Source organism: Pygoscelis adeliae, unplaced genomic scaffold (assembly GCF_000699105.1).
Source record: "Pygoscelis adeliae isolate BGI_AS28 unplaced genomic scaffold, ASM69910v1 Scaffold390, whole genome shotgun sequence".
Taxonomy (NCBI): Eukaryota; Metazoa; Chordata; class Aves; order Sphenisciformes; family Spheniscidae; genus Pygoscelis; species Pygoscelis adeliae.
Window position 1 is genome coordinate 411,547 of NW_008823921.1, and position 14,864 is coordinate 426,410.

The 14,864-nt window shown below is 55.6% G+C and overlaps 1 protein-coding gene across 1 annotated transcript; it reads right to left on the reverse strand.

Moving 5' to 3' along the window:
- Positions 1–2,510: 2,510 nt before the first annotated feature.
- On the reverse strand, positions 2,511–3,817 carry CCL17 (chemokine (C-C motif) ligand 17). The gene is made up of 3 exons (XM_009319773.1): positions 3,749–3,817; positions 2,985–3,090; positions 2,511–2,601 (listed from the first exon to the last, which is right to left on the reverse strand). Exons 1-3 carry the CDS (start codon positions 3,813–3,815, stop codon positions 2,511–2,513), a joined length of 264 nt encoding a protein of 87 aa, XP_009318048.1. The 5' UTR covers positions 3,816–3,817.
- Between the last annotated feature and the right edge of the window lie 11,047 nt (positions 3,818–14,864).

The window sequence follows — 14,864 nt, forward strand, 5'->3', positions numbered from 1 at the left end:
GAAGGAGCCGGGCTCTGCCCAACAAGGATGAGCTGGCTCCAGGATCAGTTTTCCCCGTCCAGGGGTGAGGAGACGCCAGCAGAAGCGTGTCCCCGTCATTACGCAGGTCCCTTGGCGGTCAGGGCAGGCCCTTGGCTCGGGCATTGCTGCTTCACATACAATTATTAGAGGGAAACAAGCGATTATCGCTAAGACTTTCAGGTAAGTCCTACCCAGGGTATTTAAGGGGCAGTTCATGATGCAGGAGCTGCCGACACCTATATGTATATATTTCTGCTGACGCCTATATGTATTTCCACTATGTATTTTCTCAGCACAGCAGAAAGCATGTGATGGCTGTTCTGCAAAACGTCTTATGAAACAGCTTCTCCCGCAGTTGCTGAGCCCTGCCAGAAACGGTGGAAAAGCGATGTTTCCAGCGCACGCTTGGGATCGATCTGCCCCCAGGGCAGACCCTGGAAATTTTCAGTCGGCGCCCTTTTGTCATGGCCCGCCTCCTGCATCGTGGGTCCTGATACCGCGCGTCCGGTAACGTTCCCACCTGGCAGCAGCTCACTCCTCAGCTCACGAGAGTGGTCCCCGAGCAGGAGGTCCCTGGGGTCTGGATGAGTCCTGAACATCACCGCAGCTCCATTCCCCGTCACCCAAAACAGGCCATCGATTGGTAAAACCCTCAGGAATAACGTTGGGAGTGTAGTTTTATTTTGTTAATGAAGGGATGAGACTAGTAAAATCATCATAATGATTTTTTTTCTGCATCAGGGGCTGCTCTGTAATATGGGCAGACGGCATTTGTCCCGCACTTTCATCACCACCTGTCTCATAGAGGGTGCGATGTGTCGTCCCCATAATATTCCTGGATGATCTGCTGGTCTTCCTCAACATTTTCAGCTCTTGTTGGCCATAGCATCTTGTAACACCTTTCGCATCTTGTCGACACAGCTCTTTTTGCAGGTCAGAAATTTCCGGATTAGCTGCGTGCCATGGCAAGAATTGCTTTTCCTCCTTGCGCGTCGTGTTGTCCACTTGCAATGTTCTGGTTGTGGGCCTGCATGGTTTTGATTTTCAGCGGTGTTCAAAAAAAAGGGGGGAAATAATCTTTGCAACCCTCACATTCGAATGATTGGGGAAGGCTGCTTAGTAAGTAAAATGTTTAAAGAGTCTCTGAAAGACAGACTGGGGGTGTCAGACTGGCGCTTAGGGACATGGTTTAGTGGGCATGGTGGTGTTGGGTTGACGGTTGGACTCGATGATCTTGGAGGTCTCTTCCAACCTTAATGATTCTATGATTCTATGATTCTATCCACGAGCTTACCACCTTGTATGGCTACTTGCACGTCCATTTTTTCTTTCAGAAGACAACATGGCCATCATAGCCCTCGGTGTTACGTGCTGCGAAGGTGTAGCCCTGGAACTTTGTGTCTATAAACAGCCGAGCTCAATCCACGAGACGTTTGTCCCCCAAAATCCGATTCTGCTTTAGCTTTCCTTTCCACCACTCCCTCATCCCACGGTGCTTATGATTTGTGGGCAAAAATACCATTTGGGATGTTTTTTCCTGTCCTCTGCCTGCATTCGATATCCTAGAACATACAGCCCTGCCCCGTCTTCTAATCGTGAGCGTGAAACACTGATGAAGCTTCAGGCTGAGGTTCAGTCCGTGGCACTTACCGCGTTTCTTGCCTTCACCTTTCTGAGGTTTTCCCGTGTACGCTTTGCACCTCTCCCATGAAGTGATGGGCCATCAGCCTGGTGTTACCGGCTGGGGGCTCTTGCTGCTCCCACCCCTCCCCAGCCCCGCAGGGGGTCTGCAGCCGGGGCAGCTCTTCTCCTGCCCGGCTGACGGGGGTTGTGTCCTCGCCCTCCTGGCACTGTGGACATTGTTTTTCATCTCCCCCGCTTGTTTTGCAGTGGCCACCAGCATATTTGGAGGCTGACAAGGGTATTAAGGGTTTGGCAGATCAGTATCTTCTCCCTCAACCCTCCACTCCCGACCGCCTAATTCTGGAGCGCCTGCAAAGCCTGTGGGCATGCTGAGAGCATGCTGTACAGCATGCTGTATAGCCTCACCTATGGGTCCTTGACCTGGCCCCACTATCATGGTCCCAACGAGGCACGCTGTGACCAGGCACATTTTGCTCCAAGCCTGGAGAAATACGTGCTCGTGGCAAAGGGGTTTTTGGGTCACACCACGCCCCGGGCTTGAAGGATCTGCTCCTTGGGCTGAAGAATCAGGAAAAATTCAAAGAGCTTGTGGAAATGAGTCTTTATTATAAATAGTTGCTGCACTGGGCACATCCTGGCAGGGCGGTGATGGCGGGAGGGACTCGGTGGCCGGCTGCTCCATGCTGCTGTGACACCCAGTCCCGCTGGGGTACAGGCTGGCTCTGCCTGTGGCACCAGCGCCCACGGCCACGGGACCCTTTGGAGAAGTGCCGCGAGCGTCATCTGCTCCCTCCGGAGACGGGAGGACTGGATGTGTGGGTAGGACTGTGGATGGCAGAAGGTTTTCATTTTTTCCTTTGAAGCTTTTTCATGGCTCTTTTCACCCAGGGCTTCTTGGGGTCGGCGCAGATCTTGTCACCGGTGGCAGTCACAACCCTGCAGTGAGAAAGTGAGGAGAGAGAGTGAAAACATGAACCATGAGCTGTTCCCTTCCCACGCACTACTCCTCCCCTCCCTGTGTGCAGCCCCATCCTGGATGGAGGCTTGGAGCCATCGCCAGCAGCCCCTGCCCTCCTCGGGCTGACGGTGCACGTCCGAGTCTTCCCGGACCACTGGCATTAGCAGAAAGCACCAAAACCTATTTTTTTTTTTCCCCCTCTGCCCATTCCGCTCTTCTCCCCCAGCCCCCCGCCCCCAGGCACGTGCTCCCAGCTGGGACCAGGCTGTCTGCGGGGCAGGACGGGATGGGGGGGGAGCTGCTCCAGCTCCCAACCGTGACGCCGTGCTGGGGGTGCATCCCGTACCCCGGGGGTACTCACACAACTGCAGGCAAGGAGCAGTCGCTGGGCGTCTCATAGAAACTCTGCACGTGTCGGACGGGTTTCTGTGCGTACTTGAAGCAGCATTCGACGGGCGTGATGTGGGCTGTGAAGGGAAGGGAGAGACGTTGTGAACACCCTTGGCAGCATTTTGCAACTACTCGCGTCGCCAGACGACGACACCGCAGGATGTCGAATACGGGATGGAGGCTGTGGAGCAGCTCAGCAGCTCCCACAGCGTCCCACGGCAGGGATTCGTTTCCCTTCGCGGCAGCAAGCACAAGGCTGGGAAATGTGGACAGCGGTGGGCGGGTGAGCGGCGTGGGACCCGGCATCCCACAGCCCGCATTGCTGCAGCTGCCAAAGTGCGCAGTGAGGTCGGGGTGCTCGGTCTGGGGACGAGGTTTTGGGGGTTTCCAAGGCGGGGGCACAACTTGCAAGGTGTTTTGGGAGGCTCCAAACAGCTGCACGTGCTCCCCCCCATCCAACCACTTGCTCATCCAGCTGAGACCTGGGGAACGGCTACCAGAGTCTCCTCCAAGCTCCTGCAGCATCTCCCCAGGGCCGGCTTTGCTGAGGCCACCCAGCACCCTCTCCATCCTTCCCTGCACCCCGGGACGTGCCACCCTGCACCGACCAGGGGGTTGCTCCTCCTGCCAGCAGCACCGTCCCTGCTGGGGTTTCATGCCTGACCTCCCCAATGGGACGTCCCCAGTGGGGACCCCGAGCCCTGACCTGCAGCGGTGGCCCATGAGGTGCCTTACCTGTGGCACGGTGCAGGGAGAAGGTGAGGAGCAGCAGGAGCAGCAGGACCATCCTTGCAGCGAGCATGGTGGCTGCGTGAGGGCTCTTCCTCCGTCCTGCTTTGTGCCACCCTGCCCGGTGTCTGTGGCTTCGGCTCTCGGCGCACCGTTATTTATCCTCTGCATGCCACCCACTTTAACCGCTTTTCCAAAAATTTCAGACATGTTCTAAGAAGCCCCTTCCCAGGGAGAAGGGGATTTCTGTCGTTGTTTATTTTGGGGGCACATCCAGCAGTGGGTGGAAGAGGCCGAGGAACAAGGCAGTCACTTCTGCTTTCTGCGGAAGAGCTGCGAGGGGCTTCTAGGAGGCTTGGGAGGAACTGAAATTTACCCAGGAAAGCAAATTAAAAACAACTCTCTGTGAAGGCAAGACATCACGTCTAACGCTTGCCTGTTTATTTCTGACAGGAGCGACAACCCAAAATCTCTGAGCAGGAACAGGTCATTGATAGGTTTAGCTGGTTTGCCTGAGTCATCAAAGGCAAGTGTCTAATGAGTCCCCTCCAAACCGGCCTCCCCAGACACCCTGGCCATGCCAAGGGCACTGGGTTAGGCAGTGAAGCACTCTGGGGTGGGGTGGGGTGGGGTGAGATGTTGTCAGGCAGAAAAAGCCACACTGGACCGAACTAGGAGGGACTCCAGAGCAGGGGGTGGCAGAGATGCTTTTGGTGGGTTCAGGAGACTTTACAGAAGGGGAAGAAATGGGGCAACCGCAGTGGGGTGTCTGAGGAGAGCCTGGGTCTTATCCCGAGTCTGAGCCCAAGCATTGCCTTTGCCTCCCACGCCGGCGATGGGATCGAAATGAGAGGGTCAGAGGGATGGAGGCTTGTGGTCATCAGTGCATAGACGGGTCATTTCTGCAGGGAGCTGGGACAAACCCTACCACAACCCCAAGAGAGTCATGCCAGACCCCAGAGAGGACCCCGAGGGCAGGAGGGGCGGGTGGCACAGACCCCGACGGCAGCACCACGGAGCACTGGTGGACATCAGCCCAGCTTCCACGCAGAGATCTGCTCCCCGGGAAGGCAAGATGCAGCTGCGGAGGGGGTGAGGAGCCGGTGGGAACCCACGTGGGATGATGGTGAGTGGGAGCACGGGAGGGGACCTGGCTGTGGTTTGGGGATGAGGCAAGCCAGGACTTCTCGGAGGAGAAGGAAGGTGGAAATGGACCTCCTTGAAGATTATCTCATGTTTGCGCAACTTCTCTGGAATAAGAAAGGAGAAGGAAACAAATCAAATGTGCTGATGACTCTGGTTTGGAAGATGTGGTCTGCAGGACACGGGCTCTGGTGGCCTGGCACGGCAACAGAGTGACCTTGCGGAGAGCTGGGCATGGCACCGCCGGTTTCTAATGTCACTTTCCCCAGGAAAGGGCTCTGCAGGAAGAGAACACCTGATACACAGCTCCTGAACCCCCTTCTACAGTGTCTGCATCCCCCCCCGGCTCTCCCACCTTCCCTTTTGCAGCTCCTACCACGTCCCCGATGTACAGACCCTCGAGCCCAAGAAGACACCAGGGTCACACCACCCCCTAGACGTCGATTAAAAGCGAAGGGCTGTAATTAAGGGAAAAACTGAGCTCATGGCTTTTTCCAGCCAGCATCTCCTCACACAGAAGACCTCATGTGCCAAGCTCTGAGCTCCCTTTTCAGGCTTGTCTGAGGCACGCGGTCACTCCTCCTTTCCCCTAGCTAAATAATCCTGTCCCCAGTCCCATCAGAAGTGTTAGTAGATGCCTCCACTATCTGCTCTTCATAGAGCAAATCAGTGCACGTGGAGTTGAAGGCCTGGAGAGGCCCCCCGAGGTTCTCAGGAGGACCAGGCTTCCCTCTGTCTCCCTGCCTCAGCAGTGGACCTTTGGGCTTGGCTTTAGTCTTCTCCAGCCCCTTCAAAACTGCCGTGCCCGGCGACCTCTCGGGCCATTCCCACCGGCGGCACAGCCTCTTCTCCAGGTGTGGAGCTCCAGGGCCTCCCCCAGATTTGCCTGGTTAGGCAAATGCAAAGGCAAGCAGCCATCTGCGTAGAGAGAAGAGGAGGGACGGGCTGTGCACATGATTTTATTGGTGTCCAGACCAACGGCAACCTCACTATAACTTCTAATGGAATACAAATTTTTTGACTGAGGAAAAACCCTACTTTAGAAATTAAAATGGGTAGGCATGGACAAAAAAACAATGTAGAGATAGGAAATATTCTCTGACTTATACAATGGTTTATTTTTTGAGTGGGTAATCATAAATCATACTTTAACAGGGTATGTGAATCCTCTACATATGATAAATGCCAAAGAAAATGGAAGAGCACAAGCCACTTGCACACTGGGGATGCTGGTCCCTGACGCCAGCAAAACCCTCTCTGGAGGAAGCCTTCATCACCATCAACCACGGCCAAAAAGGCAAAGGCGAAACTATAACAGTAACCGACTTTCATAAATTCACCAGAGCCTTCATGCCATGGCTAGGAATAATAGAATTGGAAAAGGCGATCGTAAATGTGTCGAGGGAGATGACAGTATTACAAATGCTATGGTAGCTGGCAAAAAGACCTTATAAACAGAGGTCAGCTCTAGATCTCAAGTGGTGATACAAAACCAATTAGCATCAGACGATCTATTAGAGGCCAAAGGAGGGGTTTGTGCTCTCATTAACACCAGTCGTTGTTTCTGTGTAGACCAAGACAAAAGAATAGGGACGGATGTAATGACAATCCGAACCCACCTGAAGGTTTTTCATAAAATGGAAAAACCCCTGCCCTTTCGCCGGGCGGGGTTGGACACCAGACATTGGTGGATGGTTTGGAACTGTACTTAAAACGTTGTTCAAATCTGTATGTATAGGGCTAATGGCTCTAACAGTAACCTACGTGTCTGTTCAATTAATTATTGGTTGTGCTGAGATCATGTGTCTAAGCAGCGGGCAATTACTCAGCAAGAGATAAAGCTGATGGCAATGCAAATGCATGGGAGAAAAGAAAAAGAAATTAAAGCAGAAGAAAACCAACTCTTTAATATACCAGCATAAAGGCTGCCCTGGGTCCCAAGTGTCTCTGCCGTGTCCGTTCTCTGGTTGCATGGACCCTGCTTGGAGGGGATCAGAGGAGGGGTGTCTGTGGGGCTGGTCCATTCCCTGTGGGTCTGGGAACCGGAGGTCTCATGGGCAACAGTTAAAAACGCTTCCTCAAGCTGAAGCACCTCCTGGTGCACCCCAGAGATCTCAGCCTGCCTCTTGGTGCCCATGAGACCTCCGGTCCCCAGCCCCGCAGTGTGTCAGGGTCATCCCTCCGCACTGGATGGGTTTTGCCTCTGCCATGAAAGCATCCCTGGAGGTGCTGCAGCTGAAATCCCGTTTCCCCAGGAGCTGGGAGTGACGGCAGCAGGGCTGACAGGGCGGCTGTTGCTCGGGGACTGGCTGGGCCTCATCCAGCTGGTGGCGAGTGATGGCTTTTGCATCACTTGGTCGGTTTTTTTGGTGGTTCTCTTTTTTTGGTTGGTTGGTTTTCTTTTTTTCCCCCTTATTAAACTGCCTCAGGGAAAGGAGGAGGAAGTCGGGGGTGATGTTCAGAGTGATGGCATTTGTCTTCCCAAGTCACGGTTACGCGTGACGGAGCCCTGCTCTGCTGGCAGTGGCTGAGCACCTGCCTGCCAGTGCGAAGGAGTGAATGAATCCCTTATTTCGCTTTGCTTGCGTGCGCGGCTTTTGCTTTACCTATTAACCTGTCTTTATCTCAACCCATGAGTTTTCTCACTTTTGCCCTTCCGATTCTCCTCCCCATCCCAAAACCCTGGTGGGGATCACTGGTGAACTCCCCGGCACCCCTGGCATGGAGGGGATTTCCATGACTGTACGTGGGTGGATCCCTTGTCTGCTTCAGCATCCCCTGGCTGTTCTACTTGCCCAGGGAGCTCTGCAGAGAAATCCTTCCTCTGCAGCACAGCTCAGGTACGGTAAAGACCTGGGGAAGATGTGGCAGCCAGGCTGTGGCATGCACGGGGCAATGCAAGGGACAAGCTGAAAGCTCTAAGCCCAAAACCGATGGCAGTTTTGCACCTAAAAGCCCTCAGAGGAGTCTTCAACCCCTTTTGGGTCCCCTTGAAGCGAGTACCCAAATGCCCAGAGCATCCATGCAGCACAGTCCCGTCCCCGTCCCTGCCTGCCCCAGTGAGACCCATGAGGGAGGCAGTGGGAAGAGCTCCCATCCCACCCCAGCCCCCGGGCCAGCTCCGTGCCTCGACCAGCCGGCAGCAGCACAGTTGCTGGGGCTGGGAGGAGAAAGGACACCGCTCTCCAGTACCACATGAAGTAAACCTTTATTTTGTGGCTGTGCTCAGCGGGCAGGTGCTGGCAGGGCCGGCAGCACCCCAGGAGCTGGTGCCCAGCTGGTCGATGTGGTGCAGGGCTCTGGGGAGTCAGTGCCGTCCATCAGCATCGGGGACCTCCGCAGGCCTTTCCAGGAGGATGACTATAAACCTTCCTTCCCACCAGGATGTTGGGTAGCCTGAACCAGGGCACCCGCTCTACATTACAGGGCACGAAGTCGTTTCCTTTTTTGAAGCCTCTCAACTGCTTTCCCCACCCAAGTCATCGCTGGGTTTGTGCAGAACTTGGTTCCATTCCTGATCTCAAACCTGCCGAGATGAAAGGTGAAGCTTGGTGAGAAACGACAGCTATAATCCCACTCGTGTCCATGCCATCCTCCCTTCCCTGCGTTCCTTCTCCTTTCCCTCTGGCCGTGCACGCTACCCCTGGGTACTTGGTGTCCTACAAGCAGCTCATCCTGCATCCCAGTGACTCTAGAGCCTGTGCAGAGCCTTCAGGAGCTGCGATGGACTTGTGTCCTTAACTCGACCCTGTAGAAGTGACCAGACAGGCAAGTCCTCCCCTCTTAACGCTGGAAGACGGCCACTCGTGGAGGCCACACAGACCCGGCCCGGTCCCGTCCCCAGATGGGATGGATGAACTGAACCTGTGGTGTCCCAGGAGAGAGCACAGCGGTGGAGAAATTACCAAGACTTACACAATTGCTGGCATAAAACACTCCTTGGGGGTTGTGTAGAAACCCTTCAGGTTAGCCAGCCGGAGAGGGGACTTTATGTAACTGAAGCAGCACTCGGACAGTGTGTAAAGGGCTGGAGAAGAAAAAGAGAGCCGGTGAACGCTGGCTTTGGAAAGCAGTCTTTGAGACCTTCCCCCATGACAAGGCTGATGCATACAACATCCCCCAGGTTCTGCAGATGCTGCCACGAGGAGCCCCAGGTGCCCTCCTTCCCTCCTGGGGCAGGAGGACGCTCTAGGTTATCGTCCAGCACCAACAGCCCTGCAGCCGGCTTCGCCGAAGCCACCCGGCCCCGGGAGCAGTCTCCGTCCTTCCCTGCACCCCGGGACGTGCAGCCCTGCCCCGACCAGGGGGTTGCTCCTCCTGCCAGCAGCACTGTCCCCGCTCCACAACGGGGTTTCTTGCCTGACCTCCCCAACGGGACGACCCCGAGCTCCGACCCGCAGCAGTGGCCCGCGAGGTGCCTTACCTGCATCACAGTGAGGGGGGAGGGTGAGTAGCATCGCGAGCACCAGGACCGTCCTTGCACCGAGCATGGTGGCTGCGTGAGGGCTCTTCCTCGCAGGGTGCTGCTCTGCCTCTTCGGAGGAGCACAAATGTGAGCTCAGGCACGGAGGTGCTGCAATTTATCCTCTCCACCCCCTCCTCACATTAGCCCTTTTCCAAAGAATTTCAACCAAATTCAAGCGAAAGCCCTGTATGTTTTCTTTGGCCAAGGGGATTTCCATGTCACGTGGGATCTTCAGGGTTACCGACCGAGCTGATACCTAGAAAGACTGGACAGACTTTGGCAACTTCTGCGTTCATCGAGACGGGTCTGTGGTCTGCAAGGTCCACGAGGGAAGTGAAATCCTCCTCTGCAGAGGCATAAACTCGAGGGGTCCCAAATCCACGGAGAGGGGATTCGCAGCGATAGGAAAGGCAAAGCCCGGCTTTCCACACAAAGTCACTTTTCAGAGCCAACATAAACATGCTGGAGATGGTTGGATGACTTGTGAACTCCCCGGGGAGTATTAAGCAGAAACGCGGTGGTGACTGCTGCTGCCACCAGCCCTCTGTGGCTTGAAAGCTGCAAGATGTCAAATACTGCCAGAAATTGCACCACATTCCATGCTGTTCCTATGGAGAGGAACACAAGTTTTCCACCAAAAATCCCTGTTTATAGCTAGGAAGCACGGGGTGAAAGGAGAAGGGGGTGCAGCCAAGCCCTCCCTTGCAGATGAAGCTGGCTTAGCCCCTTGGCTTCAAGAGCAGGGCAGGAGGTTGAATCAGGCTGAGGGAAGCGGAAGGAAAAGTTGGCGTTCAAAGTTCTTGGGTGTTTTTCCAACATCTTCCTCCCTTCGCAGCCTTGAAGCCTCCCAGAACCTTCAGGACCTGCAGAAAGGGGGTCAGCCTCTCTGTGTTAACCTGGGGACAGTTTTTCCCCACTGTGCTTGACTCCCCCTTCCCCACCCGGCCATTCAGACCACCAGACCCTTCTGCAGGTCCTTGCCAGTCATGCACAGCCCCGGCTCTGAAGCTTATTTCCCCATTCCCTCTTTTTTTCCAGGCTAAGTGGATGCGTGGAGCAGCAGGGTCCCATGCAGATCGCCGGGGCGCCGCGGTCCGCCCTTATCCACTGTGAGCTACCCAAGGGGCCACCTCAAGCCCTTCTTCACATTGGCACCCCCCCAGCCACCCCCTGCCCCTTCGGAGCAGGACATTATGCCTGGGACTGCGTCATCCCTGGGTGCCTTTTAAAAAACTTGGGGGAAAAAAACACCCAGTGCTGAGAACTGCTCTGGTCATGCCCAGGTCTCCTCAACCCCAGCTGCAGCAGGAGACACATCTCCGGCTGCTGAAGGCTCGGGGCGCCCAGGCGGGCTATGCCGAGGCTCCTCCCAGCCTAGTAGAGATGATTAAAGTACATACTCAGACCGCTGTAGCTGCTGTGCTTTGGCTCAGCTCCTGTGGAGAGACAGAGTCCCGACGTCTCAAAAGCGTGACTTGGCCCAGGAGGAGCTGGCACGAGGCCACCCATGCTGTGTAGCCGCCAGAGGACTAAAAATAAAGCATTTCTAAACGGGTCCCACAATCCCACAACAGTGCCAGTCCTTCCTGCGTGTGCTCAACCCAGTGACTCCCTGGGCTATAATAAACTCCTCGTGCCCTCCCGCTGGTACCCAAAAGCGTCTTTCCTTTCTCCCACCCAGCTTTGCGGGTGCTCCCTTCCCTTCTCGGCCACCTCCCCACCTCTGCTCTGCCCCAGGCTCCCTTCTTGCAGACTCGCGTGCCTCTCCAGGAGCCTCTCCCCAAACCTGGGCCACGGCTGCTGGGACCGGAGTAGCCTCCCATCCCACGGAGACCGTCCCAGCAGGCAGCTTTTTGGAGACCACGACACTCTGAGAGCTGCAGCCAAACTGGCAACGCCGCGCTGGGGACATGGGCCGTATTGCTGCTCCCGATGCATTTTTGTCTTGCCTGTGGTGTGCACAGGAGCAGAGCCACCAAGCGCAGGTGGCATGATGCTGTCATACCCATAGCAGATGTCCTCAAGCTGGGGGAATGCAGGCTCCCCTGCAGCCAGGGACCAAGGGAGCGCACAGCCTGCCCTAACCATGCCTGGGGCAAAGTCACCATCCAAGGGCTGGACCCTGATCAACGCAGAAGGATTTTGGGGATGGATAGGCACTGGTCTTGCTACAAGCCCATGGCATGTCTCCCTGGGGCCTGGGGCTTCACCCAACCGCTCCTCAGCTTTGGGTGGGCGGCCAGGGCAGCACATAGTGCTGGTGGCTGAACAAGTACAGGGGCACCCAGCAGCCGGGGTCAGGGAAGAAGGAAGAGACTGTTCTGGTGAGGACCTTGAGAAGTAAAAATACTAGCGGGGGCCTGCTTCAGCAGAGTTGTGCTTGCTTATCTGGCAGAAGATCTGGCCTGGGATGCTCTGCTTCCCCTTTCTCAGGTTTTCAAGCCATCGCTATCGCAGCCAGACGATTCACGACTCCCTGGAGACCTCTGACATTTATTCTTTTACTTCTTGGGAAGGGAAAGGCTTCTTTCTATTATTTTTTTAGACTACTTGCTTTGTGGCCCCGTAGCTTACCTGGCAGAATTCAAGGGTGCTTCAGAAATGAAGCTTACCCCGTCACCTGAGACAGTCACTGAAGAGGTATGACCCTGGAGAGTCCTGACAACCTCTGTGTTTACCCAAGGGGCACTTCAGCCACAAGAGCAGCCCTTGCAGTGACGCGAACAGGGACGCAATCCTCATAAAAGCGGAGATTAAGCAAACGCAAAGCGCGGAGGAACCACAGCCACACAGCAGAACCGCAGCTGTGCGGCCGGAGAGCCAAAGCAGCTAAGTGGACATCCTGCATTCTGCTAAGCCAGCACTATGAAAGTGGTGGTCCGTTAGCTTGACCAGAGGCTGCCCTAAGCATGAGTGTGCTTACACAACACTTCATAGAAAACCACCATGCCGAGCAGGGACAGACATTTCGTAAGTGACAATCCAAGTCTCAAACCAGAGAGGATGGGGACTGCAGGGTCTCTGCTCCACAGGAATAACCGTGCCCCTCACACATCACCCTGGAGAGAAGTCAGGGCTTGGAGAAGACAATGGCAGAGGTGTCTCACTGCCAGGTCCAGACTGCAGGGAGCAGTGAGAGGGGACAAGCCAGGAGCCAAGGGTGACCCCAGCACAGGCAGCGTCCTCACCGGTGAGGTGAGGTCCCACAGGGTCTGAGCATGGTTAGCAGAGCCAAATGCTGGTAACAGGGTCCATCAACGGTCTCAGACACACCAAAGTGAGGAACCAGATCCAGGATCCATTCGGGAGGGTTAGGGGGCATCCATTCGGCAGCAGCAGGAGATGGGGGTGAAGACAGGGCTACAACACCAAAGGGGTCATCCAGCCAGGAGACAAGATACCTACAGCCTACAAGGCCTATCCAAGAGACAGGGCCAGAGCCAAAACATCCGACCGGCACTCTTACAACCCATCCAAAGCAGGGACTAGAGACTCAAGCCTGAGCTTAAAGGGGGCTCCTGGGCCTTGGGCAGAGGCGGGTGTGTGTGTGGGGAGGGGTGAGTCCATCCACAAGTGAGGCTGGTCAGGGTGATTAAGGCCAATTAGTACCCTGAAGGCCTGCCACCATGCCATCTAATGGATCCTGTGGGGATGTGAAGGCATGGAGGTGAGCCTGTGTGGAATCCCAGTGACTCCCTGTTCTCATAAGGTCAATCAAAACAGCTGGCTAACGAAGTGGTGGAGAGGGTTTGCACTGACGTGGAGCTGGAAACCAAAGATGTGGGTCACCAAGGGACCAGAAGGGGCACACCATGACCACGGGCCCCCTGTCTCCTGTGGGTTGGGGGGGGAACCTCGAGGCAGAAGCACGTGTCTTGCACACTAGGTGTCCCACCTGAGCATGACAGACTTGGCATTAGTCCTCTCCTGAGCCAAATTCTACACCTGAGGCAGCCCATGGACATCCAGGAGGTGCACGGGAAGGTGCATGGTTGGACAGCCTTCGCACAAGGTCTTTCCCTGCACGGTCAGACATAGAGAAGCCAGGGAGCACCAGCAAAGCCAGCGAGCGTATGCCAACCAGCCGGCTGAGGGACCGGGCACCCAAAAGCTCCCTCGGTGCTCCGGAGCCGCAGCCCCCGAATGGTGCCACGCCGGCGCCGGTGCTCGCTCTGTGTGTCGGAAATGATTCATCACTGTCGGGGCTGACTTGTTTACACAGCCTCCCCCTCCCTCGCCCGCCCTCTCCCCATAACAGAGAGCAGAAAAGGAAAAAAAAAATTGTTTTTCTTTCCACAGAGCTTCTTATCCCCCAGATGACCTTTCTGGCCTGGTGATTCATCTGGGGGAAGTTTTCACGGACCTCACCATCATTCGCAGCGTGCCAGCAGCGCCAGAGCATGGGGCAGGGCGGCCGCGCGGCGTGGGGCTGGGGCATGGCCGGGACGAGGGCTCCTGGGGTGCAGGGGAGATGCTCGTCCCTGACCCTCTTGCTCGTTCCAGCTCCCCACTCCAGGCAAGTCCCTGGGCACTGACTCTTGTATTGCGTTGCCTTTCCCACCTCTCCTCCCTGACACTAGAGAGGAGAACACAAGGGCAGCCCAAGCCCTGGCTGGGGTGGGAGATGTCCTAGCTCAGCCCTTGGACTCTTACCCCTTTACAGAACACACTTGGAGCATAACATTTGTTTTCTGTGGGTTGCTTTTTGGTCACAGCCTTGCTTAAACAAAGCAAAAACCCAGCTGTTTTTTTCAGTATTGCCTTAGCAGGATGGGAAATGCGACTCCCTGTGAGAAAATATATCCCCTGCAAATTTTTGGCAAGACTGAAGCCCTTAAACAGTGAGGAGGTGGAGCAATAGCCCGGCCACATCAGCTGCGCCGGCTTTGCTGTCTCTTGGCGATGCTGGGATTCCCCCCGTGGTGCTTAATCATATGCGTTCATCTCCGCACCTCTGCCAGGACCAGGCTTGGTCACCCAGCCCTGGGCTGAAACCCCTGAGGACAAGAGTTTTTAACGTAAGGACTTCAAGGGCAGCCTGGGCTGCAGTGACCACGAAATGGTGGAGTTCAAGATCCTTAGGGCACCGAGGAGGGCGCAGAGCAAGCTCGCTACCCTGGACTTCAGGAGAGCAGACTTTGGCCTCTTCAGGGATCTGCTTGGCCGAGTGCCATGGGACAAAGCCCTGGGGGGAAGAGGGGCCCAAGAAAGCTGGGTGATATTCAAGGATCACCTCCTCCAAGCTCAGGAGCGAAGCATCCCAACAAAGAGGAACTCAGGCGAAAACGCCAGGAGGCCTGCGTGGATGAACAAGGAGCTCCTGGACAAACTCAAGCACAAAAAGGAAGCCTGCAGAGGGTGGAAGCAAGGACAGGAGGCCTGGGAGGAATACAGAGAAATTGTCTGAGCAGCCAGGGATCAGGTTAGGAAAGCTAAAGCCCTGATAGAATTAAATCTGGCCAGGGACATCAAGGGCAACAAGAAAAGATTCTATAGATACGTTGGGGATAAAAG

Bases quoted from the DNA above. Each gene is read 5' to 3' on its own strand.
- CCL17 (XM_009319773.1), bottom strand. From the start codon at position 3,815: ATGCTCGCTGCAAGGATGGTCCTGCTGCTCCTGCTGCTCCTCACCTTC. The intron at 3,091-3,748 runs GTAAGGCACCTC...TTCCCTTCACAG, and splicing joins CTCCCTGCACCGTGCCACAG to CCCACATCACGCCCGTCGAA. The intron at 2,602-2,984 runs GTGAGTACCCCC...TTCTCACTGCAG, and splicing joins TGCTCCTTGCCTGCAGTTGT to GGTTGTGACTGCCACCGGTG.